This window comes from Pollachius pollachius (genome assembly GCF_949987615.1).
Source record: "Pollachius pollachius genome assembly, chromosome: 9".
Taxonomy (NCBI): domain Eukaryota; kingdom Metazoa; phylum Chordata; class Actinopteri; order Gadiformes; family Gadidae; genus Pollachius; species Pollachius pollachius.
In genome coordinates, this window is record NC_136942.1 from 22,390,567 (window position 1) to 22,407,129 (window position 16,563).

The window sequence follows — 16,563 nt, forward strand, 5'->3', positions numbered from 1 at the left end:
TAACCTACCTAACCTTTTTGTTATTGAAGGATAAATGAACATATACAAAAAGTCCATGAAAAATAGCCAATTAGTGACATCAATAGAGTATTATTGTGTTCTGTTGACCTCAAAACATTTGTTAAGGCTTTGTGAGAACAGAAGGCTTATGTTTGAATCCATTGAAACAAATCAGAAAAATATATCTAGGCAGACCTTACTGAAATTAAGATAATATAAGAGACATGGAAAGCAATTTTCCAGATAGACCTCAGGAAAACCCAATCAAGGACTTCCCTGGCGCAAGGAGTTTGTAGCCTGGGTTAACCTAGCGATTGTTAGTGCTTTGCACTTGGTTCTTTGAACATCCTTACTGTTCCGACAGCGATATATTGTTTCTCCTTCTTCTGACAAATGTACCTGTATTGTAAGTCGCTTGGATAAAAGCGTCTGCTAAATGCACTAAAGGTTAATGTAAATGAAGTCTATATTTGATGAGTTAGGCTACCTTAGTGTTCATACTTGAGCCACAAGGAAACTGGGTTTGGACGTCGTCAAGCTCATTATGGGACACAAGTCTTTCCCATGACCTTTCTGAAATCAACTTGACCAACACTTTTATTTAAAAACACACCAATGATTGGCTAGCATTGCTTCCCAGAACTAGTGAAGTATTAAGGTGAGCAGGGAACAGCTTAGATGCATTAACCTGCTGATTTAATACCCCCTCCAGCACCTAGGAGGTCAGCCGCTCCACAACAGGTTACTCCTCTAATCCCGAGTCTCCACAACACCGTCAGCCCGGTGAGGAGGGCAGCTTCTCTGTTTTAGAAGACCAAACAACACAAATAACACCCTGTTCAATTGAAAAATATATCAAATGTTTTTTCAGCTTATAAACAATGATTTTATACATTATGAGATGATAGTCGATAATTAGAAGGATTATGTAAACAGAAAAGCTGTTTTCCTAACGAATAACCCCAATGATAACACGTGAATGACGTGGCCTTTTCCTCTGACATTAGGCTTCTTAAGTGTCCTAATAATCAAAGACTAAGCTCCTGGATAAAAAGAATGGGTGCACATGCGGTAAGAACAAATATATACAGTGCCCTAACCCTGAACTTTGCATCAATCTTACTTAATAGCAGTCTTGTCAGGAGCATGATTATTCAAACAGGTAATGCAAATGTTAATGAGTGCACATTAGCATATCTATATTTTCCTTTTGTTGAACTGTCAGTGGTTATGATGCTCAACAAAGGAGAATGCCAGCACGATGGCCCTCCTGATATGTTGCTAGACAGCTAGACACCGAGGAGGGAGAGAAGCTGAACTTGTGAGAATTAAAGAGACATAAACATAAAGATAAACAATACACTGTACGTATGTAACGCATCTAAATCAAATGGCACAGACACAACAACAACAAGCACGGCAAAGTAATCCAATCCCATTGGGACGCACGCACAGCATGTCAACACAACAGGGCCTTACAGCGCAATTAAAAAATCACCCATGAATTTACAACATACAATCGAATAAAAAAAAAGAGGTTAGCCGCTGTTTGACAAATCAAAGTAATCGTGTGACGGTGCTGTAAACGATAGGCCGGCCCCTTCTGCACCTGCGAGGCAGATCTCTCAAGTGTTGTTGACATACTGCTCAGCATCATGTGCCTGATTTGACATGGCTTAAATAACCATCTTCCTGCCAGGGCCTGGCGCTCACACAAGAAAGAGTGAGTGGGACGGGGGCAGCAGATGGTGACATTCCACATGACCAAACTGATCAATCAGCGTGCTGGGACGCAGGTGCAGCGCAGCCGGGCACCACACACCCTCTGCGTCCAGGAGGGCAGGCAAACACACACACACACACACACACACACGTATGTATACACGCACACACCCTCATTCTGCATCTATGGGGGCACGCAAACACGCGAACACTCACGCACATATGTACACACACGCAAACACACACTCTCTCCTTCTGCATCTACAGGGCAGGCAAACAAACATACACACACACTCACACACATATGTACAAACACACACACACACACTTACATAAACACAAACTCACATATTAACAGACACACATATACGCACACACACACACACACACACACACACTTATAAACACACCATATGTATGCACACAAACAAACTCGTGACACACAAATAAACACATATAAAGGAACACACACACATGCAAAAACTCACACACATATACACCCACACGGGCGCCAAATCCTGCCAGCCACCCGAGGCTCTGCATGCTCCCATGTCCTGCTGGGCCAAGGTTGATGACATCACAGTTTCCCCATCCGTTTTTCCACGGGACACCGCCACGCCGTAGTGAAGAGGTCTGAATCAACTACAACAACAGACGGCCCACGAGAAACGGAGGGACTGACGTCAAACCTGGGTCTCCCATACACGCACAGGAACCAGAGAGGTGGAACACGTGGATTTACACAATATTCTGAAGCAATGTTTACATTTGTTGTTGACTTCTCTAGTGAACGCCTTATATTAAATATATTGGGTGTACTTGGTAGTTCTTTATAAGATGCTTTTATCAAGTAGGAACTTACAGTGAATTCAGATTTATGTTATTAAGGAGCAAGTAGGGGATTAGCATGTTGCTCTGGGATGCCTACAGGTAGTCTGTGGAGGGGGGGGTTTAACCCATCACTGCTGGCCAGGAGCCGACAACTGTAGACAGTTCACTACACTTCCATCCTGCCCTTACCTAATCTGGCCCTAAGGTAACCGTCTTTCAATCATCTTTTAGTGATTTTACATAGCATACCATTTATACATATATTATATATTATTATTATTATAATCAAACATACACTTGAAAATATATTATTATGAATTGGTTTATGCCAGTCACAGTTCAGTGTGACTGTAATCAGTGTATTTTGTAAAAAGGTTCTCAAAACACACATCACTAGGTCCACGACATGCACACACACACACACACGCACTCTCCCACACACATCCATCACACACACTGCCGAGTGTCACATATAGAAGCACTGACCCTGCCCGGGGCGGGCGAGTGGGAGCTGGTGTTTGATACCTGTTGTTGGTGTGACGGTGGCGTGAGAAGTGTCCAGGGATAAGACGCTGGACAGGGAGGGCTGATCTGGGACACGGAGAGCCAGAAGACGTGGGGGTGTAAGAGGATTGGGGCAGCGACGGCCGCAGCACACGTGAGGACTAGACTGACTGACCTCTGCACCCATGGTGACCAGAGTTGGCCTACATTCACTAAGACCTACGACGAGGAGGGAGAAGTGTCTAGGGTGTCTCTACAGTGTCCGGTCGGAAAAGGCTTTGTTTTGAGCCAAGTCAGCCCAGCCTGGACCTTTCTATTGTTTTTATTGTCAGTACTATTCTATTGACTGTTACTCATTTATCAAAGTGGCGTATGACTACTGGCTTATTATTGCCTAGTTAGAATTGACTGTACTTAAGTGTGTTTTAGTTCATTTTGGTATTCAACGTAATATATAGAAAATGTATTGATATTTTCTGGGATTTAATTAGAGGATCCCATCGTGAGATTTCCAGATCATCACAGACCATTCTTTGAGACACTCATTAGATATTTCCATGACAGCTGCAGCATACAACATGTAAAGAGACAATAAATTATCTGTATTATGTATTGGGTTCATGTCGCTGGGTTGGGTTCACACACTCATACTTTACATATATGGTAAAGAAAAATGGAACTACATTTGAGGAGGAAAGCCGAACAAGGGTCGACACTTTACACAGACATATGAGCTATGTGTAATCCTGGCTATTTATTGGGGATGGTTTTTCTGTATTACCATATGGATCCTACAGTAGGGGTTAATTATCCATAATTAGTAGGCTTCTATTCCCTTGTGATTAGCTCTAATGACATGTGAGGATTGTAAGCTACAAGTTTGTTTTCATTGAGGGACTTCATGTACTATTTGAATAGCCTTATTTTATAAAACTCAATAGTCACCCAGATAGGTATGTCACAGCATGAGTGAGCTAATATGATATACTTGGTAAACAAGGTCAATGACATAAAGACTGGATCTTAACGTATTAAAAGAATGAGCAAGGACAAGGACTTCTGAGACAAACTCCTTCTCCACCACTCAAATCAGATGTGACAGGAGATTGACAGTAAAATAAATCAATCGAGAATAGATGGGAACAGAGTCAAAAATAGAGGGAGGAAACAATGACTTAAAGGAAACAATGTTTTCTGGTGCTTTGGAGGAGGTGTCAGCAGTCCACACCTCCAGTGCTGTTAACAAGTCAGCCAATAACACGGGTTGATAGATCTGTGAGATGATGATGAAGGGGCTATATTGAGTCAAATCACTGAGATGTTTTCAGGCCATGACCTGTGTTTCCTGTCCTGTATTGTAAGTCAATTAAGGAAATATGCATGATTTATGAATCATGCATATTCATATAATATTTATATAATTATATGTATATATGTATATAATTATAAATATAATTTACCATGCGTGCGTTTCTGCACTTGGCATTTGGTTCATGTATACCCAAAAACAAACATGTAATAGTTGCTAGAAATACATGATAATACATTCTTTTTTTAATAATAATTATTAAATATAAGGCTAAAAACAGTCACCAATAACTTATAATATCAACATTTATTCATGTTGAGTCCAGATGTAATGCCAAAAAAAGCCACGTTTTACAATATCAATTTAAACCTGCTTTTTCCAAAGAAGATATAGGCCTGGCCTGGGCTACAACACTCTGCATGTTGGCGTTTTGGATGGTGCTCGTCCCTATTGTGACCAATGGGGGGCGGTATTGGATACCTATTGAGAATGTTGCTCTTGTTTTGACCTAGTGACTTCATCCCTTAATTATATACAGATATTTCTGAACGCTGATGATTTACAGATGTCATATCGTCAATTGCAATCACATTGTAGACCTATTGGTATGAACAATGTCATCGACTTTGTAATATATATAATGATGTTACAATCCTGGTCGAATGGCAAAACAGCCATAGCCCACTGCTACAGCTGTAACCAACAATAATGCATATTATTAACCAATCTGAATGATGCTGCAAGAAACACCCCCCTTCAACGTGATAACACATTTCTAAAATGGAGTCCTACGGGTATTTGTATGAATATCGGTGCATGCAGAAAGCCTACAATAGATCTGCTGGCAAAACATAGGATTGTCCATGCTGGCTCCTGCGCCTGTGCTCTGCGCCCCCAGCGGCCGGCAGCGGCACTACCCCCCGTAGCGTTTCCTGCGCCTGCGCGCTGCGCCCCCAGCGGCCGGCAGCAGCACTACCCCCCGTAGCGGCTGCAGGGCCAGGCGTGCTATTTGCGGCAGTAGTGGAGTCCTTCGCTGGATGTCTTTTGTACGTCCGACTGTTTTTGTTGTCGTTTTATATTTTTCGTGGGGTTGAGATCGTAGTGTAGGTGACCATGTTTCACGGCCGGTCCAGCAGCAGCTCCACCTAGCCGGGCTGTACCCGGGGTGATGCCCGCCCAGCGGAGGACGAGGCCTACCCGTTGAGCTCCCCTCCGCCCCACAACCTCCGCCATGGCTGAGGATCCACAACAACCCGGGGGGCAGAGGCCCTCCGCGGCGGGCCCGGGCTCTCTTCCGACGCTGGTGCCGGGACTCCAGGGGCCCGAGGCAAATGCGTTACAGTTCAAAATAAAAAACTCAATTTGGTAAGACGGAGAACACCAGTCCTCAGCCTCCACTCAGTGTCCTCTGCTAGCCCTGTCATTAGCGTAGCGTCGGAGGTGCCGGGAGACAGGGGGGCACAAAGCGGGGACACGGCCCAGCCGATGGGTGCTTATGACCGGGTAATACCGTGTGTTCGGGACGGTTATAACCGGGTGGATGTGTAGTGTTAGTGCAGGATGGACCATCCGGGTGGAGACAGGCTCAGCCTCCATCGTGAGCCCGAGCAGCAGAGGCCATGTCAAGGAGGAGGCTGATGCTCACCGTGCATGACAGGTGTCACACTGGATGCTCCATGAGCTTCCTTATTGAGCACCTCGGCTCCCCTAAAGGACGACCCTCGGTCCATTAGGGACGTGGATGTGTGATGGTTTCTACCAATAAAGGGGAAATATTTTTTTTCATCAATGTGTTACAAGTCATCGTCGATTGACGCTTTAATGCATAGTACACACTACACAACGTGCATGTCGACCAAAGATGTTGATGACAATGTGTACATGAGTGTTTTGAATCATGCATCTGAGTGCTGTTTCTGCTCTGTTCGTCATTATAGCAAAACTGTACAATCAAAAGTGGACAACATATTGGTGAGTAAATATGATGCATGCTACACTAACCTGATCACCTAGTCAGTTAACCGTCATTAACCACATATTAACGCCTTCATATGTGAGCCCTTTCTAATGTTCTCTTACCATTGACATCTTTGTGGATTGTAATATAAATGATTATAACAGCATAATATATGTGACCCTGTGTGTTGGGTTTCACAGGCACATGGCCTACATATGGCAGATTGTTTTGAGTTCTGATTTAGTGATGTAGTTATAGCCCTACCTGATGCCAAGAAAAGCCCTTTCAGGATAATCCCAAGAAAAACTAATAACCCGTGGTGTCCTGCACAGCATCCCAATGGATGTGTATGAATTGATGGATAACTGGAAAATATTGGGATTAATTGGATATTTGTTTAAGAACAGATACTCATCCATTCAATCATTGATTTATTCAGTACTTGCGTGACGGTTTTACCCTCATGTATTCGGACATAGGTTCCCGTAGCAACAAAGAGGCTAATGCATTAGGAAATATTGAGATGAATGCCTTCTTAATATCCTGATAAAATATTAGGACAGAAATATAGGGTGGATTCATAATCACAAAAAACAAGGCCGAAGTCTTTACCTAGTGATTAGATTGAACCTGCATGCTACATGAAGAGCAGCAGGCTAAGAGTTTGAATCTTCCTAAGAGGAGGAATACACATTATTCTATTCTTCCTCCATTCATGCACATTTTACTATGCACAATAATGTATATATTGTAAGCTCCCCTCTACTGCTCATCAAAGATTAAATGGTCTGGTCTATTTTTTATATATATTCTGGACATTGTACAAATTATTATTCCCAAATGCACAATATTAATAGCGCAATAATCATTTGATAATCTATTATTCTTTTCATTGTTAAATTAAGGACTATTGTGTTGTTTCTTGATGACAATTATTTGATTATATTTAGTTGCTCGATTAGGACACTCATATTTTTTTATTTACTAATCATGACACATAAATACGAATATTTATCTTGAAATATTAATCTTTTCATTTGCAGCAAGATGTTGAGAAGTTTACAGACATCGAAAAGCTCTACCTCTACCTCAAGCTGCCTTCTGGTCCGGGCAACGGCAATGACAAAAGGTATGGTTTATTCTCCTTCTGGCACCCATGTGTAGTTCAGAATCGAACTACACATTAGCAACCGAATGAACAATTCTAATTGGAATTTGGATAATTTGATTTGATTTGCTTTAATTCAATCGTCCATGTTGTCATTGTGTATTCACCTGCTGTACTATTTGTTCAAGGTTAATGTGAGGTTAGGGAAAGGTCAGACAATCTGATCCTTTTTTGTTCTGTTCAATTAATCGGTGGGGTCCAAGCATCCATTTCAGCACCCTGCTTGATTCTTATGATGTTGTAAATGTATTACTGGTAGATAGATGCTATACCAGTGGTTTTGTGTTTTTCGTTTGTTTCCCCATATCTATTCATAACCTCAACCCCACCCTGCTGCCAAATACTGCACAGTAGGACTGAGAATCAGAGGGGTTGCTCCACTCCGGGACTATGGTACAAAACGTTTCTCTTTTGAAAGGACAAGAAAATTCCCCATACAGGCCTGAATCCTGTTCCACTCATGTTTATGTGTCCGTCTCTCCCTCTCTCCACAATAGTGATCAGAATTCCATGTCATCGAGCCGTACTCAACAAATGTATGCATTCAACTGGATAAGGAATCACCTGGAGGAGCACCCGGAGACCTCCCTGCCAAAGCAAGAGGTGTATGACGAATACAAGTAAGGCCACAGCTCCTCAAGCAGACAAGAACATAGAATCATGTGCAGCAACCCTCGTTAGGGAAAGGAATCAATTTGATTTAATTGGAACAGTGAACTCATCTCATCCCAATTCCCCTTCCTTGGTGCTAAAAGTATATGAATACCTTATAGAGTTATATTAGAGAATCTTAGATACTGTTTGTACTGGTCTGTGACGATGTGGTGAACTCCTATATAATATTTTCCATCCTCGTGTTTTACTTTCAGAAGTTATTGTGACAATCTTGGCTACAATCCACTGAGCGCAGCAGACTTTGGAAAGATAATGAAGAATGTCTTTCCCAACATGAAGGCACGTCGACTGGGCATGAGAGGGAAATCCAAATATCCTTTAACAGTGATGAGCTGTCACTTGATTCAATACGATTTAGGATGAATGACTCTTTCAGTTTTACCTGGCATCTAGCCCTGATGCTTTTCTCCTGTCTCCAAAGAGTTATAGGTACAATTGTAACATTAGTGTAGTCGTGAAACTGTATATTATACATAATGCTGTCCTTCATAAGTGATTATTATTATTAACACCTTTACCTCAGCTTAGTGTAAATCTGCTAGTCTTAAGTGCTCTCAAAGTCTTTACTTCTAAAAATATGACTGAAACCATACACATACATGACACTCACACATCTCATATCAGTTACAGTCAAGTTGTCAAGTGGTCTTGTGTGAATTAACTGCAAACTCTGTGTTAAGAGCAGTGGTTGGTGAAGCCTTCCTAGCCATTTCAATAGGGTCAAGATGAGAGGGGGTTAGCCAAACTGGAAACAGAAAAGCATCTCTGCTTATCTCTTCATATATTACCACGCTATACCTCTTCAGGAAAACAGTAACATCTTACATATGCTCTCATATCAGCAGCCATCCAACAATGTGGTATAATAAGAGGGTATTTGGTCCCTGTCATTGTGGAGAAGATATTGAGCATGACGGATAAGACTCAAAGCAAGAGGTATGGGCAAATGTCGAGTCCGAAGCCATGTGGGGAACATGACCCTTTCTCTCCTGTTGCACACCGGCCACATGGAAAGAGTGTGAACCTTAACTCCTTCTCACATACTGTTATAGTGGCTTGAGGAAGAAAGCTTTTGTTCACATGCCGTCCCTACCAAACCTGGACCTGCAGAAGTCTGGAGATGGGGTAAGAGCCCCAAAGAACTGTACAGTCTACAAAGCCATAGAGCAGGTCTGCTGCTGAAGCCTCAGGCCCCAGTGGTCTAACGTGACGGTGTTTGGGCCTCTGTCCCCCAGTGTGAGCTGATGGAGCCCATGGGTCAGTCTCCCAGCGCCGAGGACGAGATGCGGTCCGCGGCCTGCGGCTTGGTGTGTGAGTGGGCCCAGAAGGTCCTTACCCGGCAGTTCGACCACGTGGAGGACCTGGCCCGCTTCCTGCTCAACAGCCACTACATCGGGACCAAGTCCATGGCGGCGCTCACTGTTATGACGGGAACGCCCACCGGTAAGGCTGGTTCTGCTAACTGTTATGACGGGAACGCCCGCTGACAGGGATGGTTCTCGGTTTAAAATAATTCAGAAATACTTTACAATTGACCCCCAACACTGTGGTTCAATAAAACAAAGAAATGCGTGCCTCTCTCTCTCTCTCCAGGCCTGAAGACGCCCACGCCCTCGGCCTTCGTGCCCACCGCCGAGGCCAACTCGTTCCAGCCCCAGGTGAAGACCCTGCCCTCTCCCTCGGTGGACGCCAAGCAGCAGCTGCAGCGCAAGATCCAGAAGAAGCAGCAGGAGCAGAAGCTCCACTCGCCCCTGCCCAGCGACAGCCAGATCAAACGGACGGAGGTCAGCACCCCGGGGCCCACCATCCCCACCAGCAGCCCCGCGCTCCTCTCCCCGCAGCCCACCATCGGCATCGTGGTGGCCGCCGTCCCCAGTCCCATCACGGTACAGGGATTTGTAAGAACCCATAAACCAGTCCCGCTCTTTTTCAAACTTTGTAGTCAAGTGAAGTTGTTGAGGAACCGGACTAATGTGTGTTGTCATTTCCTCAGGTGCAGAGGAGCAGGCAGCCCATGACCTCGCCAAGCCCCGTGGGCGGCGCCGAGGGGAAGGTGATGCCCGTTAATTTCCAAGTGGTCACGCAGTCCATCAAGCAATCTCCCAAGACCCAGCAGAGCATCTCGGCAAGCCCGGTGGGGGACCGCCTGGCCAGGCACCGCTACGCACAAATCCTCCCCAAGCCCTCGGCCACCAGCGCCATCACGCTGCGCTCTCCGCCCACGCTGCTCATCACCAACAGCCCCATCAAGACGGTGATGCCCCAGCCCCACGTCAGCTCCGTCAACGTGGTCAAGATGACGGCCATCTCGCTGACGCCCAGCGGCGGTGGTGGTGGCGGCGGCGGAGCGACCCTGCGCCCCGCCTCCACCGGCATGGCCGTCGCCTCCGTCTCGGAGGACCCCCACCATATCCGTTGCCCCACCCCGCTCACGCCTCACTCCCCGGCCCTCAGGCCCAGTGCGCCGGGGCCGGTCCTTGCCCTCCACAGCGACTCCAAGGCAGAGCAGGGCGAGCCGGGCTCTTCCGCCGGGGGCCGCACGGAGGACCGGGTGGCCAAGTTCAGAGCCGCCAGTGAACCCAGCTTCTTCGTCAAGTTCTCGCCCATCCCGGACAAAGTGGCCAGGACCAAAAGTGACTCCCAGTCTCCTCCCGCCACCGTGGCCACGGCCGGGGCCCAGGAGAGCAATAACGGCGGCTGTCTGGACAGCACTCTGTACCTGACTGTTGAGAAGCAGAGCGCCAACGGCAGCGTGCCGCCCAACGGCTCCCCGGCCGTCACCCTGTCCCCTAAGGAGCCCGGCTCGGACGCCAAGGGCCCCAGGAAGCGCTCTGGCCCCGGGGTGGACGCCCACATCATCCCCGTAAAGAGAGTGTTCATCTCCCAGCAGCCGGTCGCCTTCATCGAAAATCCCAAACCCGGTCTGAGCCGGCCGGCGGCCAAGAGGGTCCCCCGGGCGGGGGGGGCGGCCGCCCGCCCGGAGAGCGCACCCTGCAAGGTGACAGTGAAGCAGACCTCGCTGGGCCCCGGGGCACAGGTCCTCGCCCTCTCCGACTTGCCCCTCACGCAGCCCGAGGGCCCCCGGACCCTTGTGAAGCCCCAGGCCCTGCTGGTGAAGCGCGAGGACCAAGCCTCCTCCGGCGAGGCCACTGCGGCGGCGACAGCGGCGACGGCCCCCATGAGCAGCACTGCAGACCAGGCGCTGCTGCAGCAGATCGCTGCCACGGACCCTCACCTCATACCAGCCAACTCAGGAGCACACGAGGCCTCGGCCCTCGGTGACCTCAAGAGCACAATGTGGGAGGAGGGCCAGCTGGAGGAGCTGCAGAAACAGGCATTCGCTCAGCAGATACCAGCCGAACACAGCCAGGCGCAGGCCGACCAGCTCGCCATGATGGGCCAGGCCGGCGAGGCCTCGGGCCAGCTCGCTCTCTCCCAGGAGATGTTGGACTTCTCGGGCTCCCAGCCCAGCATGGACTACTTCCCCTTCAACGACGACGACATGACCCAGGACAGCATCGTGGAGGAGCTGGTGCAGATGGAGGAGCAGATGAAGCTGAAGGGCCTGCAGCCTCTGTTCAGCACCTGTGTGGACATGTCGCTGCAGGGCCAGTCGGCCGGCCCCCCGGCCTCCATCCTTAACGCCCACCAGACTGGCCCGGCCTTCTTCCACTCCGCCCACAGCAGCACCACCCCCGTGCAGACCCCTACTCCCACCCCCACCCCGACACCCACGCCAACCCCCACCTCCGAAATGACCCTGGGACACAGCATGACCCGAGAGAGCCCATGCTCCCGTATGGCGGTGGTCACCCCGGTGGACGGGGCCATGGGGCGCCACACCCCCATCAGCACGCCGCTGTCCAACTGCAGCGGCAGCGTGCCCCCAAGCCCGGTGGAGTGCAGGAACCCCTTCGCCTTCACGCCCATCAACTCCAGCATGACGGGGTACCACGACTCCAGCGTGGTGTCCAGCAGCCCGGTGAAGCCCATGCAGAGGCCCATGGCCACACACCCCGACAAGGCCAAGCTGGACTGGATCAACAACCGCTACAACAGCAGCAGCAGCGGGCCGCTGTCCACTCAAAGCATCGGCATCCTGCCCAGCTACCAGGACCTGGTGGACGACCAGTTCCGGAAGCCTCACGCCTTTGCCATCCCCGGCCAGTCCTTTCAGGTCCAGTCGAGGCAGGACGCTCACTTTGGCCGCCTGACCCCTATCTCTCCGGTGCAGCAGCAGCAGCTAAGTAACATGAGCACGCCGACCAAGCAGGAGAGCTTTGCCGTGCCCGCCCCGCTGGACAACAAGGCCACCACATCCTCGGGCTCCGGTACGTTCCGTTGTCGCAGTGTCAGCCCGGCAGTGCGTCAGCGGAACTTCAGCGGCAACACGGCGGCCCCGACCGCCACCGTCACCACCACCACCACCACCACGCGCGCCGTCATCTCCCCGTTCAACGCCGCCATCACCTCCGAGATGCTCAGCATCCTGTCAAACAGCCAGGGGGCGGGCTCGGCCCACAGCATGGCCCAGCGCAGCCAATCGGTGCCTCTGAACATCATGATGCAGAGCGAGCTGCTGCCGGTGCAGGGCCAGAACAACAACACCAAGATCTCAAGCGTGATCCTGAGCAAGATGGACTCGGAGGGGGACGAGGCGGTGCGCGGCCTGGGCATCAACAACCTCCCCTCCAACTACACCGCCCGCATGAACCTCACACAGATCCTCCAGACCACCACCTCCTTCAGCGTGGGGGCCGCCCACCCCGCCCAGCTGCCGGCCAGCTCCAGTCCCGCTGCCTTCGGTCTCCAGCAGGGCTACCTCACCAGCGGCCCCGCAGAGCCGGGGGGCTTCCCGGGACCCGACGAGGCCCAAGCACAAGCGGGCCCCAGCGGGCAGGACCAGCAGCAGCTTCAGCAGCAGCAGCAGCTCCAGGAGGCGGCGGCGGTGCACACGCAGGCCCAGCTCCTCCGTCAGAGCGCTCAGCAGCAGGAGGTGGCGGTGGCGGCGGCGGCGGCGGCGGCAGCGGAGGAGGAGCAGCAGCAGCTGGACTTCAACAACACGGTGAAGGACCTGCTGGGCGACGACGGGCTGAACCCCAGCTCCCAGCTGGTGGGGCAGGTGGCCTCGGAGCTGAACGCCGTGGCCTCGGACTTCTCCAACGACATCAGACTGAACTCGGATCTGTCCAGTAGCATCACTGACCTGAACACCTTGGACCCAAACCTGCTGTTTGACCCCAACCAGCCGCAGGAACAATATGAAGACTCAACACTGGAGGAGCTGAAGAACGACCCACTGTTTCAGCAGATATGCAGTGACCCCGTGAACTCTGGCTTCGAGTGGCTCGAGAGCAAAGACCAGCCCACCACGGTGGAGATGCTGGGCTGATGTTAAACTCTCTGTGGGTTCCCCCCGTCGTTCGTGTGGCGTGTCCGTCGTGTACGTGTTTTTATACTATTGTTTGTTTGGGATTTGTCTGGACGTTGCCATTTGTCCTGTTTAAAGTGCCAGGCTTACCAGAAAATCTCTCCTACTGATCTTTACAGCATTTCTTACCTTTACTTTCTGTCACCCTGAATTACAGTCTTTACCACTTCTCTCTTTCTCTATCTGTCCGTCTGTCTATCTGTGTTCGTCTGTCCGTTTCTCTCTCTCTCCCTATCTCTCTCTCTCATGTGAAATCAGAAATGTATGCATTTTAAGTATTTATCAATTTCTAAGATATGAACACAGAAAGAAGCTTAATCTTCCATATTATAGGCGATCAATAATGCAATATTTGTATTCAACAAACACTTAATATTGAGATAAGTTGGAAATTTGGCACAAAAGACCAATCTGTATGTTGTCAACACATGTTTTTAAAGTGTGCATCTCACATACAACAATGAGGAAGGTCATATTGGGATTGTAATATATGCACATGAAATAGTACACCTGCCTGCCATATCTGAATATAAAACGGGTAGCAACTCGCTACCAGGTGCTGAATTTATGACATAATCTTTATATTTTATCATAAACCAAAACGGTTAAGATCCAGACTTCTTGTCTGAGCATTGTTCAACAGTGACATTTTTCTTAAAAGCCTATACTACTTGTACTGTTTATTATCTTACAAAGGGAGTAGACGAGTCCGTAGAGAGAAGAGTGAACTTCAGGCCACTCTGTGGACTTCACACGTGGATAGGAACAACTGGCTGCCTTATTCCCAAAGTCCTGGCCTTACGCCACCGTTACAGACACTGTACATAGTATAACGACGCCTCAGAAACACCCAGGGCGTCCTCATATCTAGGCAGCTGTTCTTCTGTTCATCATTTCTGCACTATTTCCTCATCTTTGTTCATTCGTTATCTTTTGGGTTAATTATCAGTGTTATAGATGATGCATATTGTATAGACTATGAACGTGTCCCCTTACCAGTTGTATATGGAGAATAAGTTGGCGTTTTTATGAATTCCTTTGGCAGACATGCATTCCGCTTGAGATCATTTGCCGTTCTCTACCCCTCCCCACCCCCATCCCTTGGGTTGAATTTAGAGTATCAATGGTATGGAAATGGCTACGTTACCTGTGGAGCCTGGGTGCTGTGATGCGATGGCTAGGCTAGTTGTGAGACAGTGTTAGTTGAAATCCAGCCTTATTTCCATACCAAAGATGATTTGTTATAACGTTGAGATTATCATATCTGCATACACTCCGTGTTACCATTAAGAAAGAAGGGAAACTGGCAGCATTAGAGATTTTTTTTTAATAACTTAAAAAGAGTTTTATGGCATTAAATAAAACAACATTCATTTGCAAAAATCTATGTAAAGTATGTACATTATAAAAATGGTCCCTCCTATGCTTTATAGGCAACTATGGACCAGAAAGCATGTTGAAACCATCACGGCTAGCCAGGTAGGCTATGTGATATAGTAGGATGCTATGCTTGAGTTTCTGACTATCGTCATTGTTGTATAAGTCATGTTAAAGCTCCATCTGTATATAGGATAGATACAAAGCTATTTGATGTATCAAGACACTATATTATGGCCATTATTCTAGCTAAGTCTATGGTGCCATCATGAAAAAAAAAACGTAACCGAAATTATAGTAGGCAAGAATACTGTGTGTGTTATGTGTTACATTTCTGGCTTGATTTGTTGTTCAAGTGATGCTGTCTATTGGGTCTCTCGCTTGCTGATGTATTTAGTTTCTGTTCCGTTTTACTTTGACGCTAATAGGCCTCTGCCGTTGCAGATTGTGATGTGTGCTGTGGAGCGGGAACAATGGCATGGTGTATTGATGAGGGGATACAGAAAAAGAGTTGTAATCCTTTAGGCTGTTTGAAAACATTTCTGTGACAAACATTGCGCTCAAAGCCTTTCAGCCGACACTGGAGAAAAAAAGTCAATGAATCATATTTCAAACAAACTTTGGAAGTTCACATTGTTGCACTAAATTTGTATGACTCAAGGCTTTGCCACACCTTTATGGACAAATGGTAATGATGGATACCCGCAAAAAATATTTTTGTTATGACATGAGTAAGGAAACTTAATTGAATTGTCAGAAAATGACTCTGTCAGAATAATTGTCTTGTAGCAAAATGTGCTTTAATCTCAGTGAGATACACATTCTTACTCATTCTCATACATGAGAATAAAAGCATTGAGGATGGAGAAATGTTGAAATAACCTTTTAAAACCTACATGCTCATTATGTTGATAAAAATGATTGTACGCACGCATGTGTGAAGAATTCTATCGTACTTTGTATCTTGGTTACCACTGTCATGTGATTTGGGCGGGCTCTGTTAATCAGACAGACAGTGCTGGTTCTTGAGTTGCGCAACTTTCATTGTGTGCTGTTTACTAAGTTAATATTGTTCTTAATGCTATATGTTTTGACTGTTTTTCAGTCAATTTCTACATATTGTTTCACATAGCATTTTGTGAAGTTAATATTTTTCTCATCATTTCATTTTTTTACGTTAATAAGGCACTGATATTTCAATTTGAATGAAGGAAAAAAAACGACCCAATGCACCATAAAGATGTACACGAGCCTCTGAACCCTGACCCCCGACTGACCCAGTACCAACTGTCCGTTTCTACCAGTAGAATAGCCGTCCTCTGTGGTGTTGTCTGGTGTACTGCTTCATGTACAGTAGCTTGTTGATATTGCAACTGCGTTGTTTCCTTTTTTTCAATGGAAAGTACTCACTGGTGAGATTTTTAAAGTGGTTTTAAAAGCCAATAAACTTTTTTAAAGAATGTTCTCTTGGCCGACATCTCCTTATTGGTTATCATTGTATGTGTGTGTGTGTGTTTGTGTATGTGTGTGTGTGTGTGTGCGTGCGTGTGTGCGTGCGTGCGTGCGTGCGTGCGTGCTTGCGTGTGTGT

The 16,563-nt window shown here is 47.5% G+C and overlaps 1 protein-coding gene across 4 annotated transcripts; it reads left to right on the forward strand.

Moving 5' to 3' along the window:
* Positions 1–5,392: 5,392 nt before the first annotated feature.
* Positions 5,393–16,428, forward strand: rfx7b (regulatory factor X7b). 4 transcript variants are annotated; one of them, XM_079743469.1, is made up of 10 exons: positions 5,393–5,731; positions 6,304–6,337; positions 7,367–7,452; positions 7,843–7,884; positions 7,989–8,111; positions 8,361–8,477; positions 9,207–9,291; positions 9,402–9,609; positions 9,760–10,064; positions 10,160–16,428. In XM_079743469.1, exons 1-10 carry the CDS (start codon positions 5,598–5,600, stop codon positions 13,556–13,558), a joined length of 4,533 nt encoding a protein of 1,510 aa, XP_079599595.1. In that variant the 5' UTR covers positions 5,393–5,597; the 3' UTR covers positions 13,559–16,428. The 4 variants fall into 4 exon arrangements, with proteins under 4 accessions (XP_079599595.1, XP_079599597.1, XP_079599596.1 ...); XM_079743471.1 differs by having other exon boundaries at positions 9,760–10,052; XM_079743470.1 differs by having other exon boundaries at positions 7,846–7,884.
* Positions 16,429–16,563: the final 135 nt, after the last annotated feature.

Bases quoted from the DNA above. Each gene is read 5' to 3' on its own strand.
- rfx7b (XM_079743469.1), top strand. From the start codon at position 5,598: ATGGCTGAGGATCCACAACAACCCGGGGGGCAGAGGCCCTCCGCGGCG. The intron at 8,112-8,360 runs GTAAGGCCACAG...TTTTACTTTCAG, and splicing joins GAGGTGTATGACGAATACAA to AAGTTATTGTGACAATCTTG. The intron at 8,478-9,206 runs ATATCCTTTAAC...ACTCCTTCTCAC, and splicing joins GGCATGAGAGGGAAATCCAA to ATACTGTTATAGTGGCTTGA.